This window comes from Pseudophryne corroboree, chromosome 3, assembly GCF_028390025.1.
Source record: "Pseudophryne corroboree isolate aPseCor3 chromosome 3, aPseCor3.hap2, whole genome shotgun sequence".
NCBI classification, from domain to species: Eukaryota; Metazoa; Chordata; class Amphibia; order Anura; family Myobatrachidae; genus Pseudophryne; species Pseudophryne corroboree.
Window position 1 is genome coordinate 171,478,419 of NC_086446.1, and position 13,420 is coordinate 171,491,838.

A 13,420-nucleotide genomic window follows, 5' to 3' on the forward strand; every position below is an offset into this window, starting at 1 on the left:
CAGACGAAGCAGCTAAGTTAGCAGCTGGTACCCCCAGACAAACAGACACCACACAATTGATGGTATTTAATACCATCAACACACAGAAGTTGTGTGAAATGCAAAATTTGTGTTCCACACAGGAAAAGGCAGTCTGGAAGGTAAAGGGATATGGCCAGGAGTCCTCAGGACTCTGGACAGATGGACAAGGTAAACCAGTGGCCCCCAGAGCATATCTTCCATGTTTAGCCGAGGCAGCAAACGGGCTGACTCATCTGGGCAAGGAGGGAATGTGCAAGTTGGTAAGAGCATATTGGTGCGCCCCAGGATTTTCATCTCATGCGAGTAAGAGAGCAATGTCATGCCTTACCTGTTTGAGAAAGAATATCGGAAAGGCAATACCAACAGAACCATCTCATATCCCACCTACAGGCGGCCCTTTTCAGGTAATACAGATTGAATAAAGTCAATTACCCCCTTGTCGAAATTTGAAATATGTACTTGTTTGTATAGATGTATTCTCAAATTGGGTCGAACCATTTCCTGCGGCCACAAATACCGCTATGTTTACTGCTAAGAAAATTGTGCAGGAATTTGTATGTAGATATGGTATCCCTAGAATAATCGAAAGTGATAGGGGTACCAATTTTACAGGTGATGTCTTTCAAGGAATGTGTAAGTTGATGGGAATTGATAGCAAGCTGCACACTCCATACCGTCCACAGGCGAGTGCGAAGGTGGAAAGAGTGAACAGCACTATTAAAAATAAACTGAGCAAAGTTATGGCAGAGACAGGAGTGACATGGCCAGAAGCTTTACCCATTGTACTGTACAGCATCAGAACCACTCCCAGGTCCCCTCTTAATCTGTCTCCCTTTGAAATTTTGTTTGGTCGACAACCGCATGTTATGATTGACCCTCAGGATGATTTGAAGTGTAACAATGAAGTGACTGTAAAGTACCTGGTTAACATGAGTAAACAGCTAAGGAATCAAAATGATAATTTGAAGTTGGTGATTCCTGATTTACCAGATAGTAATTGTCATGACATTGAACCTGGGGATTATGTAATGATACAGAATTTTCTACGCTCAGGTTGCCTTATTGACAGATGGGAAGGACCATACCAAGTCTTATTGACTAGCACTACAGCATTGAAGGTTGCCGAGAGAGAGACTTGGGTTCATTCGTCCCATTGTAAGAAGGTTGCTGATCCAGAGAGGTCCCGTGATAAGGAACAGACGGTAGAGGAAGTGGTATCACTGGAGTGTCTGTTCCAAGAGGACTGAGGCGGCACCTGAGCATTGAAGATCACAAGATCAAAAGCAGTTGTCGATTCCCTGTTCCCTTTTATTGTTTTTCCCCACTTCCCATCCCCTCTCCCTCAATTATTTTTTTTTCCCCCCTTCTCATTCTCCTCCGTTTCCTCCTATAAGATGGACTTGCCCCAAGAGACTGTGATCCGGATTTTCCTGTTGACTATGATGTTGACCAGAGCAGTCTGTTCCGGCGAGAGTACCATGGAGGTCGAGAGAGGTTCTGGAATGGGTTCTGATGACAAAGATGGAGGCGTAGTTTTCCAAGAACAACTTAACCAACAAGTAAAGGCGAGTATCAGAAAACGATCCGATAGCATTGACAATAGAAGGAATTGTGAAGGATTGTTAGCTGAAGAAAACTGTATCTGTAGGCTTTGTGACAATGTAGTTGAGGATGGGTGCATTAAGAAATGCCAATCCAGTTTTAATATCCACATGGACCGGCATCCATTGAGTGACTATCACTCCTTAGTGGGTAGTATGTTAAATCAAACAGATTGTTGGGTATGCTCTCAAGTACCTCAAGGTCACAGCAAATCAGGGCTAGTACCATTTCCTTTAACGGTAGGGGAGGTACTTGAGCTAAAGGGTGGGAGACCGGTGGACAGGAGGTTTAATATCTCCAGTCCTCCTAGTTTGAAGCTCCACCAATATCATGTGGATAGATCCCTAATATGTTTTAACATTACCAATCCCCGAAAGCCGGGAAGTTGGGAAGTGTCATGGAGCAACCAAACCATGACCTTTTCATATAGGGCAGATAGAATGCCTACAGATACAGAGCTTATACGCCACATAGCCAGTAGAGAAAAATCTTTCCGATATAGGTATACCCTAGGAAGTAGGATTACGAGAGTTGGAGAAGTATCACCAGGATACTGTGCACATATCGTACAAACTGATACGTGTACTAGACAGATGGGAGAATTAGGGGTAGGAGATTTCACATGGAGGATGTGTAATATGGTTATGTCCTACTCCGTCCCATATGTTCTCCCCGATGATGCATATTTCATATGCGGGAGGAAGGCGTATAAGTGGCTTGCCCCAAACTCTGAAGGATTGTGTTATATTGGAAAAGTACTGCCTGAAGTAATGACTGTATCACATGCCAAAATGAAAGATATACACCGTGTTGCCCAAGCTCCTTATACTCATACTCATTACGAGCACGTAGTTGAACGGCACCTGATAGAGACAACAGAGCATCCGGCCTCTGACATGATCCATGAATCCACCGGGATTCAGTTTCTAATCGCGTTAGATTTCACTCGCACCACCAGAGGAGTGTTGAATTATAAATACATATCTGCGCTTGCAAATTTGTTAGATAATATCACTGAAATGTATGATGACACGTTTAGGTATACTGGAAGAGAACTTCAAGCTTATAAAACAGAACTGGTTCAGCATAGAATGGTTCTTAATTATCTCACAGCAGTGACAGGTGGATATTGTGTCACACTGGCAACGCAGTACGGCGTGAAATGCTGCACATATATAACGAATAGTACCGAGGACCCGGTCGAGGTCATAGACCAAAAGATGGACGATATTCTCCAACTGAAGTGGGAATTTCGCAGGAGACACAATCTCACTCTTGCTGCTGTAGGTAATGAGCTGACTGGTTGGGTGTCATGGTTGAACCCGCGAAATTGGTTCTCTGGTTTAGGAGAATGGGCTCAAGGAGTCATAATGGATGTTGGGAAGTTTCTTCTATGTATCTTAGGTGTTGTCATATCCATTGGCTTGATATTTAGATGCGGTCAGGCTTTAATGAAGTGCAAACGTAGGAGTGAGGAAATTGTAATTCCAATGGATTTGATTTATGACCCAACGGTAGAAACAATGATGTGATGAAAATGCGATTATACGGTCCGTTTCTTTCACCTGTTTTTCCGTTTTCTCCAAGGTAAAAAGACCCACTTGGACGAGGAATTTGATGATCCAGTATACAGACAACTGATGGATTAAAGAAGAAGTTTTGACAACCTTATACACAGATATTTGATGAACTATGCCATAGACCCCCAGTTTCCCTAGAAATTTTAAAATTACGCTAGCCCAACACTTTTGTAAGTCTATGGACATTGACAAAGCTTTTGCTCGCACCTTTTGGGCAAAAGCACAAAGAAGACTGCATTCAACAGACACCGAACAAGACTTCAACCGACAAATGTTCATTAACCTGACATAGAATACCACTGCATTTACCATAAGTGTTCTTTTTCTTCAGCTCTACAACCTTCAGGTAATGACACACATAGTCAATAGGGAATACAGGCACAGATATCAGCAATCACATATTCCCCCATTCATGTATCATCAACTAAAATGTGCTTCCCCATTTTTGTTGCAACCACAGCCGAAAAAGAGCTCGGTAAAGTTTGACAGCCCATCCACAGACCCGTACCACGGGATAAGAAGGAATTCAAATGTATACTTCGCAATACCTCAAAGCTTGATTTACAACACGTACGGCACGATGATACATGACCCCCCAAACATGGATTCATACACACATGCTTCTGCTATCTCACTAGGTCATACCCTTTTTCCTACCTTCTCCTCTCCTCCCTTACCCAACCATGGAAATGTATTTACATTTTACATATATTTTTCTCGTTTTGAAATGTTTTAGGAAGTGGCAGTTATTGTTGACTGCCAAAGGGTGGACTGTCAAAGTCAGAAAAATATCACGATGCACACTGCCATATTTGCACCTCATACAGGTCCGCGCTGCGCATGCGTGCGCTCTCCCGTGCGTGCGCATACTCGCTGTTGCGGGCACCCGCAGGCGCACGGTATGTGCATTTACGGTAGAGTTTATGTGTTCGTAGCGTGCGACTCAATCGTTACATATTTTAACCATATAATGTATTTTGTAGATCATGGTCCCTTTGATAGATTCTGAAAGTTTAGTTAATATAGCATGTTCATGGACAGAGAGATCCCTCTTTGTTTGATACGAAGGGTCAGACAGGGGTCATATAGTGGTGTTTAGTATCCATCGGAAGAGTATTTAATTAGCAATATTCCGGTGTTGGTTTGAAGCGAATTAATCGCTCGTGCGAATAGTTATGGACATAAGAAGTTTATGTCCATTTACTATTATTTGCACTTACTTATCCATGCGGCGGGAAACCTAGTTTCCCACCCACCTGAGCAGTTGGAAATTGTCACAGCCCACCTGTATGAATCAACCTATGACCTTTTGTTTTAATGCGAAGACAAATTCCTGTGTCCAATGAACAACAAGATTGTAGGGACCATTGAATTGTATTGTGTGTGGGGCATAAATAGACAAGCCGATCATATCCAGCTCACTCTCTTCAACGGTTCTCATTGCTGATAATCGGGAGCTGGATATCGAGGCGCATGCGATCGTTCCCCTTGTGCGTAAGTTTTTCTCCGCAACCATATTGTCTTTGTTGTTATTGTGGGCCATATCTCTCTCTCTCTCCTCTTTCTCTCTCATTTTTCCTTAAACGTAATAGTATTGTATTGTATTTCCTGTGTAGTTATCTGGTTAGTTAGTCTATGTTATATTGTAGTGTATGACTTGTACTGTATTATTCTTTTTGCAAGTATAACATCCATATAAGGCGTTAGACCCTAAGCCCGGTAGTTGTGTATTTCTTATAGTGTTAAGTATTCCCAGAGCGTCGGTGACGCTCGAACAGCTTTTAAGTTAATAAGGTTACACGGTGTTGCATCTACATCCTATCTCTACACTAAGGTTTTACTGCATATTACATTGTTTATGGTTTAGATATAAAGGTTTAACATTGTGAGCGTCTGCGCCGCTGGTGATCTCCTCGTGGTCCCGAGCGTCCGCTACGCTATAGCAAACCATTACGTTAGTCGGCAGCCAATAGCGTGCCTGCCTGTGATCTCTTGGCCGTGAGCGAACGTGACGCTTGAGCGTCTCGACCACGGCTAAGCGATTGTTACGCATACCCTTACGGTGCTCCATACGTCAATAGCGTACAGTGTTCTTAGACCTCTTAAAGGGTTTTAAATAAGATAAATATTTAGCTTTGTCATGGCCAATCCGGAACAATGAGTATAGTTCTTACTCCTCTTCTCCTTATTATCCTCAGTACCTTTGGTATGAGAGGAAGAGGAGGGAACACATACACCGACCGGTACACCCACGGTGTCACTAGAGCGTCCACAGCTATCGCCTGAGGGTCTCTTGACCTGGCGCAATATCTTTCTAGCTTTTTGTTTAGGCGGGACGCCATCATGTCCACCTGTGGCCTTTCCCAACGGTTTACAATCAGTTGGAAGACTTCTGGATGAAGTCCCCACTCTCCCGGGTGGAGGTCGTGCCTGCTGAGGAAGTCTGCTTCCCAGTTGTCCACTCCCGGAATGACAGTGCTAACACGTGATTTTCCGCCCATCGGAGAATCCTTGTGGCTTCTGCCACCGCCGTCCTGCTTCTTGTGCCGCCCTGTCGGTTTACATGGGCGACTGCCGTGATGTTGTCTGACTGGATCAGTACCGGCTGGTTTTGAAGCAGGGGTTTTGCCTGACTTAGGGCATTGAAAATGGCCCTCAGTTCCAGGATATTTATGTGTAGGGAAGTCTCCTGACTTGATCATAGTCCTTGGAAGTTTCTTCCCTGTGTGACTGCCCCCCAGCCTCGAAGGCTGGCATCCGTGGTCACCAGGACCCAGTCCTGTATGCCGAATCTGCGGCCCTCTTGAAGATGAGCACTTTGCAGCCACCACAGCAGAGACACCCTGGTCCTTGGAGACAGGGTTATCAGCCGATGCATCTGAAGATGCGATCCGGACCACTTGTCCAACAGGTCCCACTGAAAGGTTCTTGCATGGAACCTGCCGAATGGAATTGCTTCGTAGGAAGCTACCATCTTTCCCAGGATCCGCGTGCAGTGATGCACCGACACCTGTTTTGGTTTTAGGAGGCCTCTGACTAGAGATGACAGCTCCTTGGCCTTCTCCTCTCGGAGAAACACTTTTTTCTGTTCTGTGTCCAGAACCATCCCCAGGAACAGTAGACGTGTCGTAGGGACCAGCTGTGACTTTGGAATATTTAGAATCCAGCCGTGCTGTTGTAGCACCTCCCAAGATAGTGCTACCCCGACCAACAACTGCTTCCTGGACCTCGCCTTTATCAGGAGATCGTCCAAGTACGGGATAATTAAAACTCCCTTCTTTCGAAGGAGTATCATCATTTCGGCCATTACCTTGGTAAATACCGTCGGAGCCGTGGATAGACCAAACGGCAACGTCTGGAATTGGTAATGACAATCCTGTACCACAAATCTGAGGTACTCCTGGTGAGGATGGTAAATGGGGACATGCAGGTAAGCATCCTTGATGTCCAGTGATACCATGTAATCCCCCTCGTCCAGGCTTGCAATAACCGCCCTGAGCGATTCCATCTTGAACTTGAATTTTTTTATATATGTGTTCAAGGATTTCAAATTTAAAATGGGTCTCACCGAACCGTCCGGTTTCGGTACCACAAACATTGTGGAATAGTAACCCCGTCCTTGTTGAAGTAGGGGCACCTTGACTATCACCTGCTGGGAATACAGCTTGTGAATTGCCTCTAGCACTTGCCTCCCTGCCTGAGGGAGTTGTTGGCAAGGCAGATTTGAGGAAACGACGGGGGGGGGGGGGGGAGACGTCTCGAATTCCAGCTTGTACCCCTGAGATACTACTTGAAGGATCCAGGGATCCACCCGTGAGCGAGCCCACTGAATGCTGAAGTTTTTGAGACGGGCCCCCACCGTACCTGGCTCCGCCTGTGGAGCCCCAGCGTCATGCGGTGGACTTGGAGGAAGCAGGGGAGGACTTTTGCTCCTGGGAACTGGCTGTATGCTGCAGCTTTTTCCCTCTACCTCTGCCTCTGGGCAGAAAGGACGCGCCTTTAACCCGCTTGCCCTTATGGGGCCGAAAGGACTGTACCTGATAATACGGTGCTTTCTTTGGCTGTGAGGGAACATGGGGTAAAAATGCAGACTTCCCAGCTGTTGCTGTGGAAACGAGGTCCGAGAGACCATCCCCGAACAACTCCTCACCCTTATAAGGCAAAACTTCCATGTGCCTTTTAGAATCTGCCTCACCTGTCCACTGCTAAGTCCATAACCCTCTCCTGGCAGAAATGGACATTGCACTTATTTTAGATGCCAGCCGGCAAATATCCCTCTGTGCATCTCATGTATCAGACTTCGTCTTTAATATGCTCTACAGTTAGCAATATAGTGTCCCTGTCTAGGGTATCAATATTTTCCGACAGGGAATCTGACCACGCAGCTGCAGCACTGCACATCCATGCTGAAGCAATAGCTGGTCTCAGTATAATACCTGTGTGTGTGTATATACAGACTTCAGGATAGCCTCCTGCTTTCTATCAGCAGGTTCCTTTAGGGCGGCCGTATCCGGAGACGGTAGTGCCACCTTCTTTGACAAGTGTGTGAGCGCTTTATCCACCCTAGGGGATGTTTCCCAACGTGACCTATCCTCTGGCGGGAAAGGGTACGTCATTAGTAACCTTTTAGAAATTACCAGTTTCCTATCGGGGGAAGCCCACGCTTCTTCACACACTTCATTTAATTCCTCAGATGGAGGAAAAACTATTGGTAGTTTTTTCTCTCCAAACATAATACCCTTTTTTGTGGTACCTGGGGTAACATCAGAAATGTGCAACACATTTTTCATTGCCTCAATCATGTAACGTGTGGCCCTATTGGAAGTTACATTAGTCTCATTGTCGTCGACACTGGAGTCAGTATCCGTGTCGACATCTGTGTCTGCCATCTGAGGTAGCGGGCGTTTTAGAGCCCCTGATGGCTTTTGAGACGCCTGGGCAGGCACAGGCTGAGAAGCCGGCTGTCCCATATTTGGTATGTCGTCAAACCTTTTATGTAAGGAGTCGACACTGTCACGTAATTCCTTCCACATAACCATCAACTCAGGTGTCGGCCCCGCAGGGGGTGACATCACATTTATCGGCATCTGCTCCGCCTCCACATAAGCATCCTCATCAAACATGTCGACACAGCCGTACCGACACACCGCACACACACAGGGAATGCTCTGACAGAGGACAGGACCCCACAAAGCCCTTTGGGGAGACAGAGAGAGAGTATGCCAGCACACAACAGAGCGCTATATAACACAGGGATGAACACTATAACTGAGTGATTTTCCCTTATAGCTGCTTAAATATATATATCTGCGCCTAAATTTAGTGCCCCCCCTCTCTTTTTTACCCTTTGTAGCTTGAAAACTGCAGGGGAGAGCCTGGGAGCGATCCTTCCTTCCTGTGAGGGAAAAATGGCGCCAGTGTGCTGAGGGAGATAGCCCCGCCCCTTTTTCGGCTGACTTTCTCCCGCTTTTTTATGGATTCTGGCAGGGGTCTTTTTCACATATATAGCCTCTGGGACTATATATTGTGATGATTTGCCAGCCAAGGTATTAATATTGCTGCTCAGGGCGGCGGCGGCGCCCCCTCCCCCTCCCCTCCCCTCCCCCCCCCCCAGCGCCCTGCACCCATCAGTGACCGGAGTGTGAGGTGTGCATAAGGAGCAATGGCGCACAGCTGCAGTGCTGTGCGCTACCTTGTTGAAGACCGAAGTCTTCTGCCGCCGATTTTCAGGACCATCTTCATGCTTCTGGCTCTGTAAGGGGGACGGCGGCGCGGCTCCGGGACCGGACGATCGAGGTCGGGTCCTGTGTTCGATCCCTCTGGAGCTAATGGTGTCCAGTAGCCTAAGAAGCCCAAGCTATCTGCAAGCAGGTAGGTTCGCTTCTTCTCCCCTTAGTCCCTCGTAGCAGTGAGTCTGTTGCCAGCAGATCTCACTGAAAATAAAAAACCTAAAATATACTTTCTTTTCTAGGAGCTCAGGTGAGCCCCTAGTGTGCATCCAGCTCAGCCGGGCACAAGATTCTAACTGAAGTCTGGAGGAGGGTCATAGAGGGAGGAGCCAGTGCACACCAGTTAGCCCAAAAGCTTTCTTTTAGTTGTGCCCAGTCTCCTGCGGAGCCGCTATTCCCCATGGTCCTTACGGAGTCCCAGCATCCACTTAGGACGTTAGAGAAAAACGTGATGAGCGCATGATTGGATCAACAATTTAATTTCTCCAATGGGCACAGATTAAAAGAAATGAATCACTCCCAAAGAACAATAAGAAGTCTACAAAGTTCCTTTAACAATATTTACAGCAGTCTACAATTCACCATGGTCTACATAAGTCCAAACAGGTGTAGACCCTCACTGTATCACAGCTCCTCACTCCCCCTCACCTTAGCAGTCACTTACACAGGAAGCCCCAATATGATTTTTAGTCAATAACCATACAAAAGAACATGGTTGTCAAAGCAACTATGTCAAGCAACTTGTGCCAAGAATAAAATGTATCATATCACACCCTATAGAGTGTACAATAAAGTCCATGCTGAAACAATAGTACAGCCACGTACCCAACTACATCCACAGAAACATTCACTTGTGGGCATCATACACCACAAACATTTTCTGACTATACAGTACGTTAATATTTTGAAGGCTCCCTGTGCAAATACAAATACATTGCCTTTCTTCTTCCTATATTTGTGTGTCAGATGTGGTGTTCAGGCTTCTATAGAAGCAATAAAATCTCACTGTAGAAGACCTGGGAGTAATATTTTATTTGGACATACCATATACAGACTACCTATACAAAGAAAATTAGGAACTTCGTACTTTTTTAAAATCCTCCAATAGAGGACACTGGGGTTAAGTAAGTGGAATCACTTTCAAACATTAGCACTGCAATTCAGTCTCCTGCCCCTCAAATTCCCAAACAGTGAAACCGTATTCAGTTTTTTTGCCAACAAAGCCGCATAGAAAACGACAAGACCATAAGAGGGGGAGAAGGCAATCGTCCTCAAGGAGAAGAGCATGCATCCTATGGCCAGAAGGCTGCAAACATTTACACCTGTTGAGACCAGGTGAGCAGATATTGCACATTTATTGTAAAATGCAGATCAGGAGCACTTATTATATAATATTATACAGGAGCAGTCGCCAAAACAAACACCCTTTTCCTCCCTGCAGACGGATTTCAATTTGACAGGTAATCAGAGGTAAAAGGTAATTATAAATAATGCTTTTCAACAGCAAATGCTTGTAGAATATAAAGGAAAATATACACAGGATACAGTGTTCCAGGCAAGATATTACAGCTTTCAGGCAGCCATACGGTGCAGATGTGCTAAACACAACACTATTAACATGAAAGAACCAATAATATTTCCCATTGACCATCCATCAATAATAATCTCAAAATAAACAGGTTACCACAAAATATCTGCAACTGATACAGTGACAAATAGGCAACATGAACACAATAACAGAGAGACGTGTATACTATAAAGGCTGAAAGGAAGAGTGCACGCTGATTTTAGGAAAGGGGTGTGTGCACCAGCACAGGACAGCCAGCAGGCCACCACTTACTACCATACAGCTCACTGCCTGCAAACATGCAGAGACTGAGCAGCATGCTTTCTGCTGGTCCTGTAGCATGCATGATGGGGGGATGGATGCAACGTTACCTCAGTGCCTTCTCCTCCAGCTTCTTGGGCTGGGCCTCTTCTGCTGCTACCTTCATGTTGCCCGGTTGTGGGTCTCTGTGGGCACTATATGTGTGGACATCTCACTGGGACTATCACACTTGTTCCTGCAGTCTATCCCTCTCTCCCCCGGCTGCTGCTGCTGGCCTGTTTCTGCCCCTTCCCTTCTGCCTTCTCGTGCTGTCACTTCCAGGTCCTTTCCACGAGAGGAACAATAGAAGCAACCTTCTAGTTTCCCTTCGTGGAGAGGACCTTTCCCATAATCCCCTAGGTACATGTCACCAACTACTTGGAATAGTGTGGCGAGCAGAGCGAGACACCGACCCTGAAGTGTAGCGAGTGTACAATGGTGCACAGATAAAACCAAAATAACCTAAAACAAAGGGAGAATTGATAAAACATTTACGCGCTGTAAGGGCGGAAATTCTCTTCTTCTCTCTCGTGCTGTCACTTCCAGGTCCTTTCCACGAAAGGAACATAGACACAACCCTCACTTGCAGTCCCTCCCACTCACAGGCCCTGACCCTCCCTGTTCACCTACCTCACTAGGCGCTTAGTAGATCACAATGGTGCCTGTTTTTTTTTGTTTGTTTTTTTGTAACATTATATTAATATAGATCGATGTGTTCCTAATTTTTATTTAAGCTTTTGACACTGGTGAACACAACGCAGTTTCCATGCGTTGTAGATAATGTTGATACTCACATAGATCAAGCTCCACCAGCGACGTATGAACTGTTAACTATTCAGCAATGAGTGATATATTTATTTATTAGTAGTACTGACGGCGATATTTCATTACAAAGCCCACTGCTCATAGCGATGTCTGCATCTATAACCTACATTTTGTGACTTGTACTGAGAAGTTTCCTGCAGGAGGCCAGAACACCCCCTGTCGGGCGAGGTCCATCTTTGTTGGGGCAAATCTGCTGTCTGGGTGATGTGTCAGTCTGGGATGATCTAAATTAATTCCAATTGATTTACTTCGGCAATTTATGGTCTTGCTCTGGCTGTGTGTAAACTTTATCCAGGGTCTCTTAATATGGTGTCATTTTATTGGTTGTGTTGGCTTGTTGTATGTAGTAGTAGGAAAACTTTCTTATGTTGCTGGAGGGACACAATACTCTGTTTCTGGACTTCCCTCTTAATGTATGATTGCTAGCACCTGTTTTAAACAGGTTAATGGATAAGAAAGATGTTTCAGTACAGATGATGGCAATCATAAATTAAGCGCGAAGTCCAGAAGTTTAACATTCTGTCCCCCCCTGGAAAGGGTCATGTTGGGAAGTATGCAAATGCTATACCTGTTATAATCACATTACTCCTGTCCAGGCTGGGGAGCATGCATGTAGCTATCCATAGAGTGGACGTTTTGTAAATGCTGCCCAGTTATTCGTGCAAGAGTTTATATACATAAATAAGCACTTAACATATATTTCTCTAACGTCCTAAGTGGATGCTGGGACTCCGTAAGGACCATGGGGATTAGCGGCTCCGCAGGAGACTGGGCACAACTAAAGAAAGCTTTAGGACTACCTGGTGTGCACTGGCTCCTCCCACTAAGACCCCCCTCCAGACCTCAGTTAGATTTCTGTGCCCGGCTGAGCTGGATGCACACTAGGGGCTCTCCTGAGCACCTAGAAAGAAAGTATATTTAGGTTTTTTATTTTCAGTGAGATCTGCTGGCAACAGACTCACTGCAGCGAGGGACTAAGGGGAGAAGAAGCGAACCTACCTAACAGGTGGTAGTTTGGGCTTCTTAGGCTACTGGACACCATTAGCTCCAGAGGGATCGACCGCAGGACCCGACCTTGGTGTTCGTTCCCGGAGCCGCGCCGCCGTCCCCCTTACAGAGCCAGAAGCACGAAGAAGGTCCGGAAAATCGGCGGCAGAAGACTTCGGTCTTCACCAAGGTAGCGCACAGCACTGCAGCTGTGCGCCATTGCTCCTCATGTACACCTCACACTTCGGTCACTGATGGGTGCAGGGCGCTGGGGGGGGGGGCGCCCTGAGGGCAATAAATAACACCTTGGCTGGCAAAATATACATCATATATAGTCCCAGAGGCTATATAGATGTAAAATTACCCCTGCCAGTATCACAGAAAAAGCGGGAGAAAGTCCACCGAAAAGGGGGCGGGGCTTCTCCCTCAGCACACTGGCGCCATTTTCTCTTCACAGTGCAGCTGGAAGACAGCTCCCCAGGCTCTCCCCTGTAGTTTTCAGGCTCAAAGGGTTAAAAAGAGAGGGGGGGGGGCACTAAATTTAGGCGCAATATATGTATACAAGCAGCTATTTGGGGAAAAATCACTCAGTTATAGTGTTAATCCCTGCATTATATAGCGCTCTGGTGTGTGCTGGCATACTCTCTCTCGGTCTCCCCAAAGGACTTTGTGGGGTCCTGTCCTCAGTCAGAGCATTCCCTGTGTGTGTGCGGTGTCGGTACGGCTGTGTCGACATGTTGGATGAGGAAGGTTACGTGGAGGCGGAGCAGAGGCCGATAAATGGGATGTCGCCCCCTGTGGGGCCGACA

General features: G+C 46.1%; 1 protein-coding gene across 3 annotated transcripts in view; it reads right to left on the minus strand.

Moving 5' to 3' along the window:
• ERCC6 (ERCC excision repair 6, chromatin remodeling factor) overlaps positions 1 to 11,833 on the minus strand; it is a 107,676-nt gene extending 95,843 nt beyond the window's left edge. Inside the window, exon 1 of one of the 3 annotated variants that reach the window (XM_063958604.1) lies at positions 11,732 to 11,833. Coding sequence is in view for 1 of the 3 variants with exons in the window: in XM_063958602.1 (XP_063814672.1) it covers positions 10,871 to 10,926 (56 nt within the window). In the remaining 2 variants the exon portion in view is untranslated. Of the gene's footprint in view, positions 1 to 10,870; positions 11,181 to 11,294; positions 11,401 to 11,731 lie in introns of those variants that run through there. The other 2 variants (XM_063958603.1, XM_063958602.1) reach the window with 2 other exon arrangements.
• Positions 11,834 to 13,420: the final 1,587 nt, after the last annotated feature.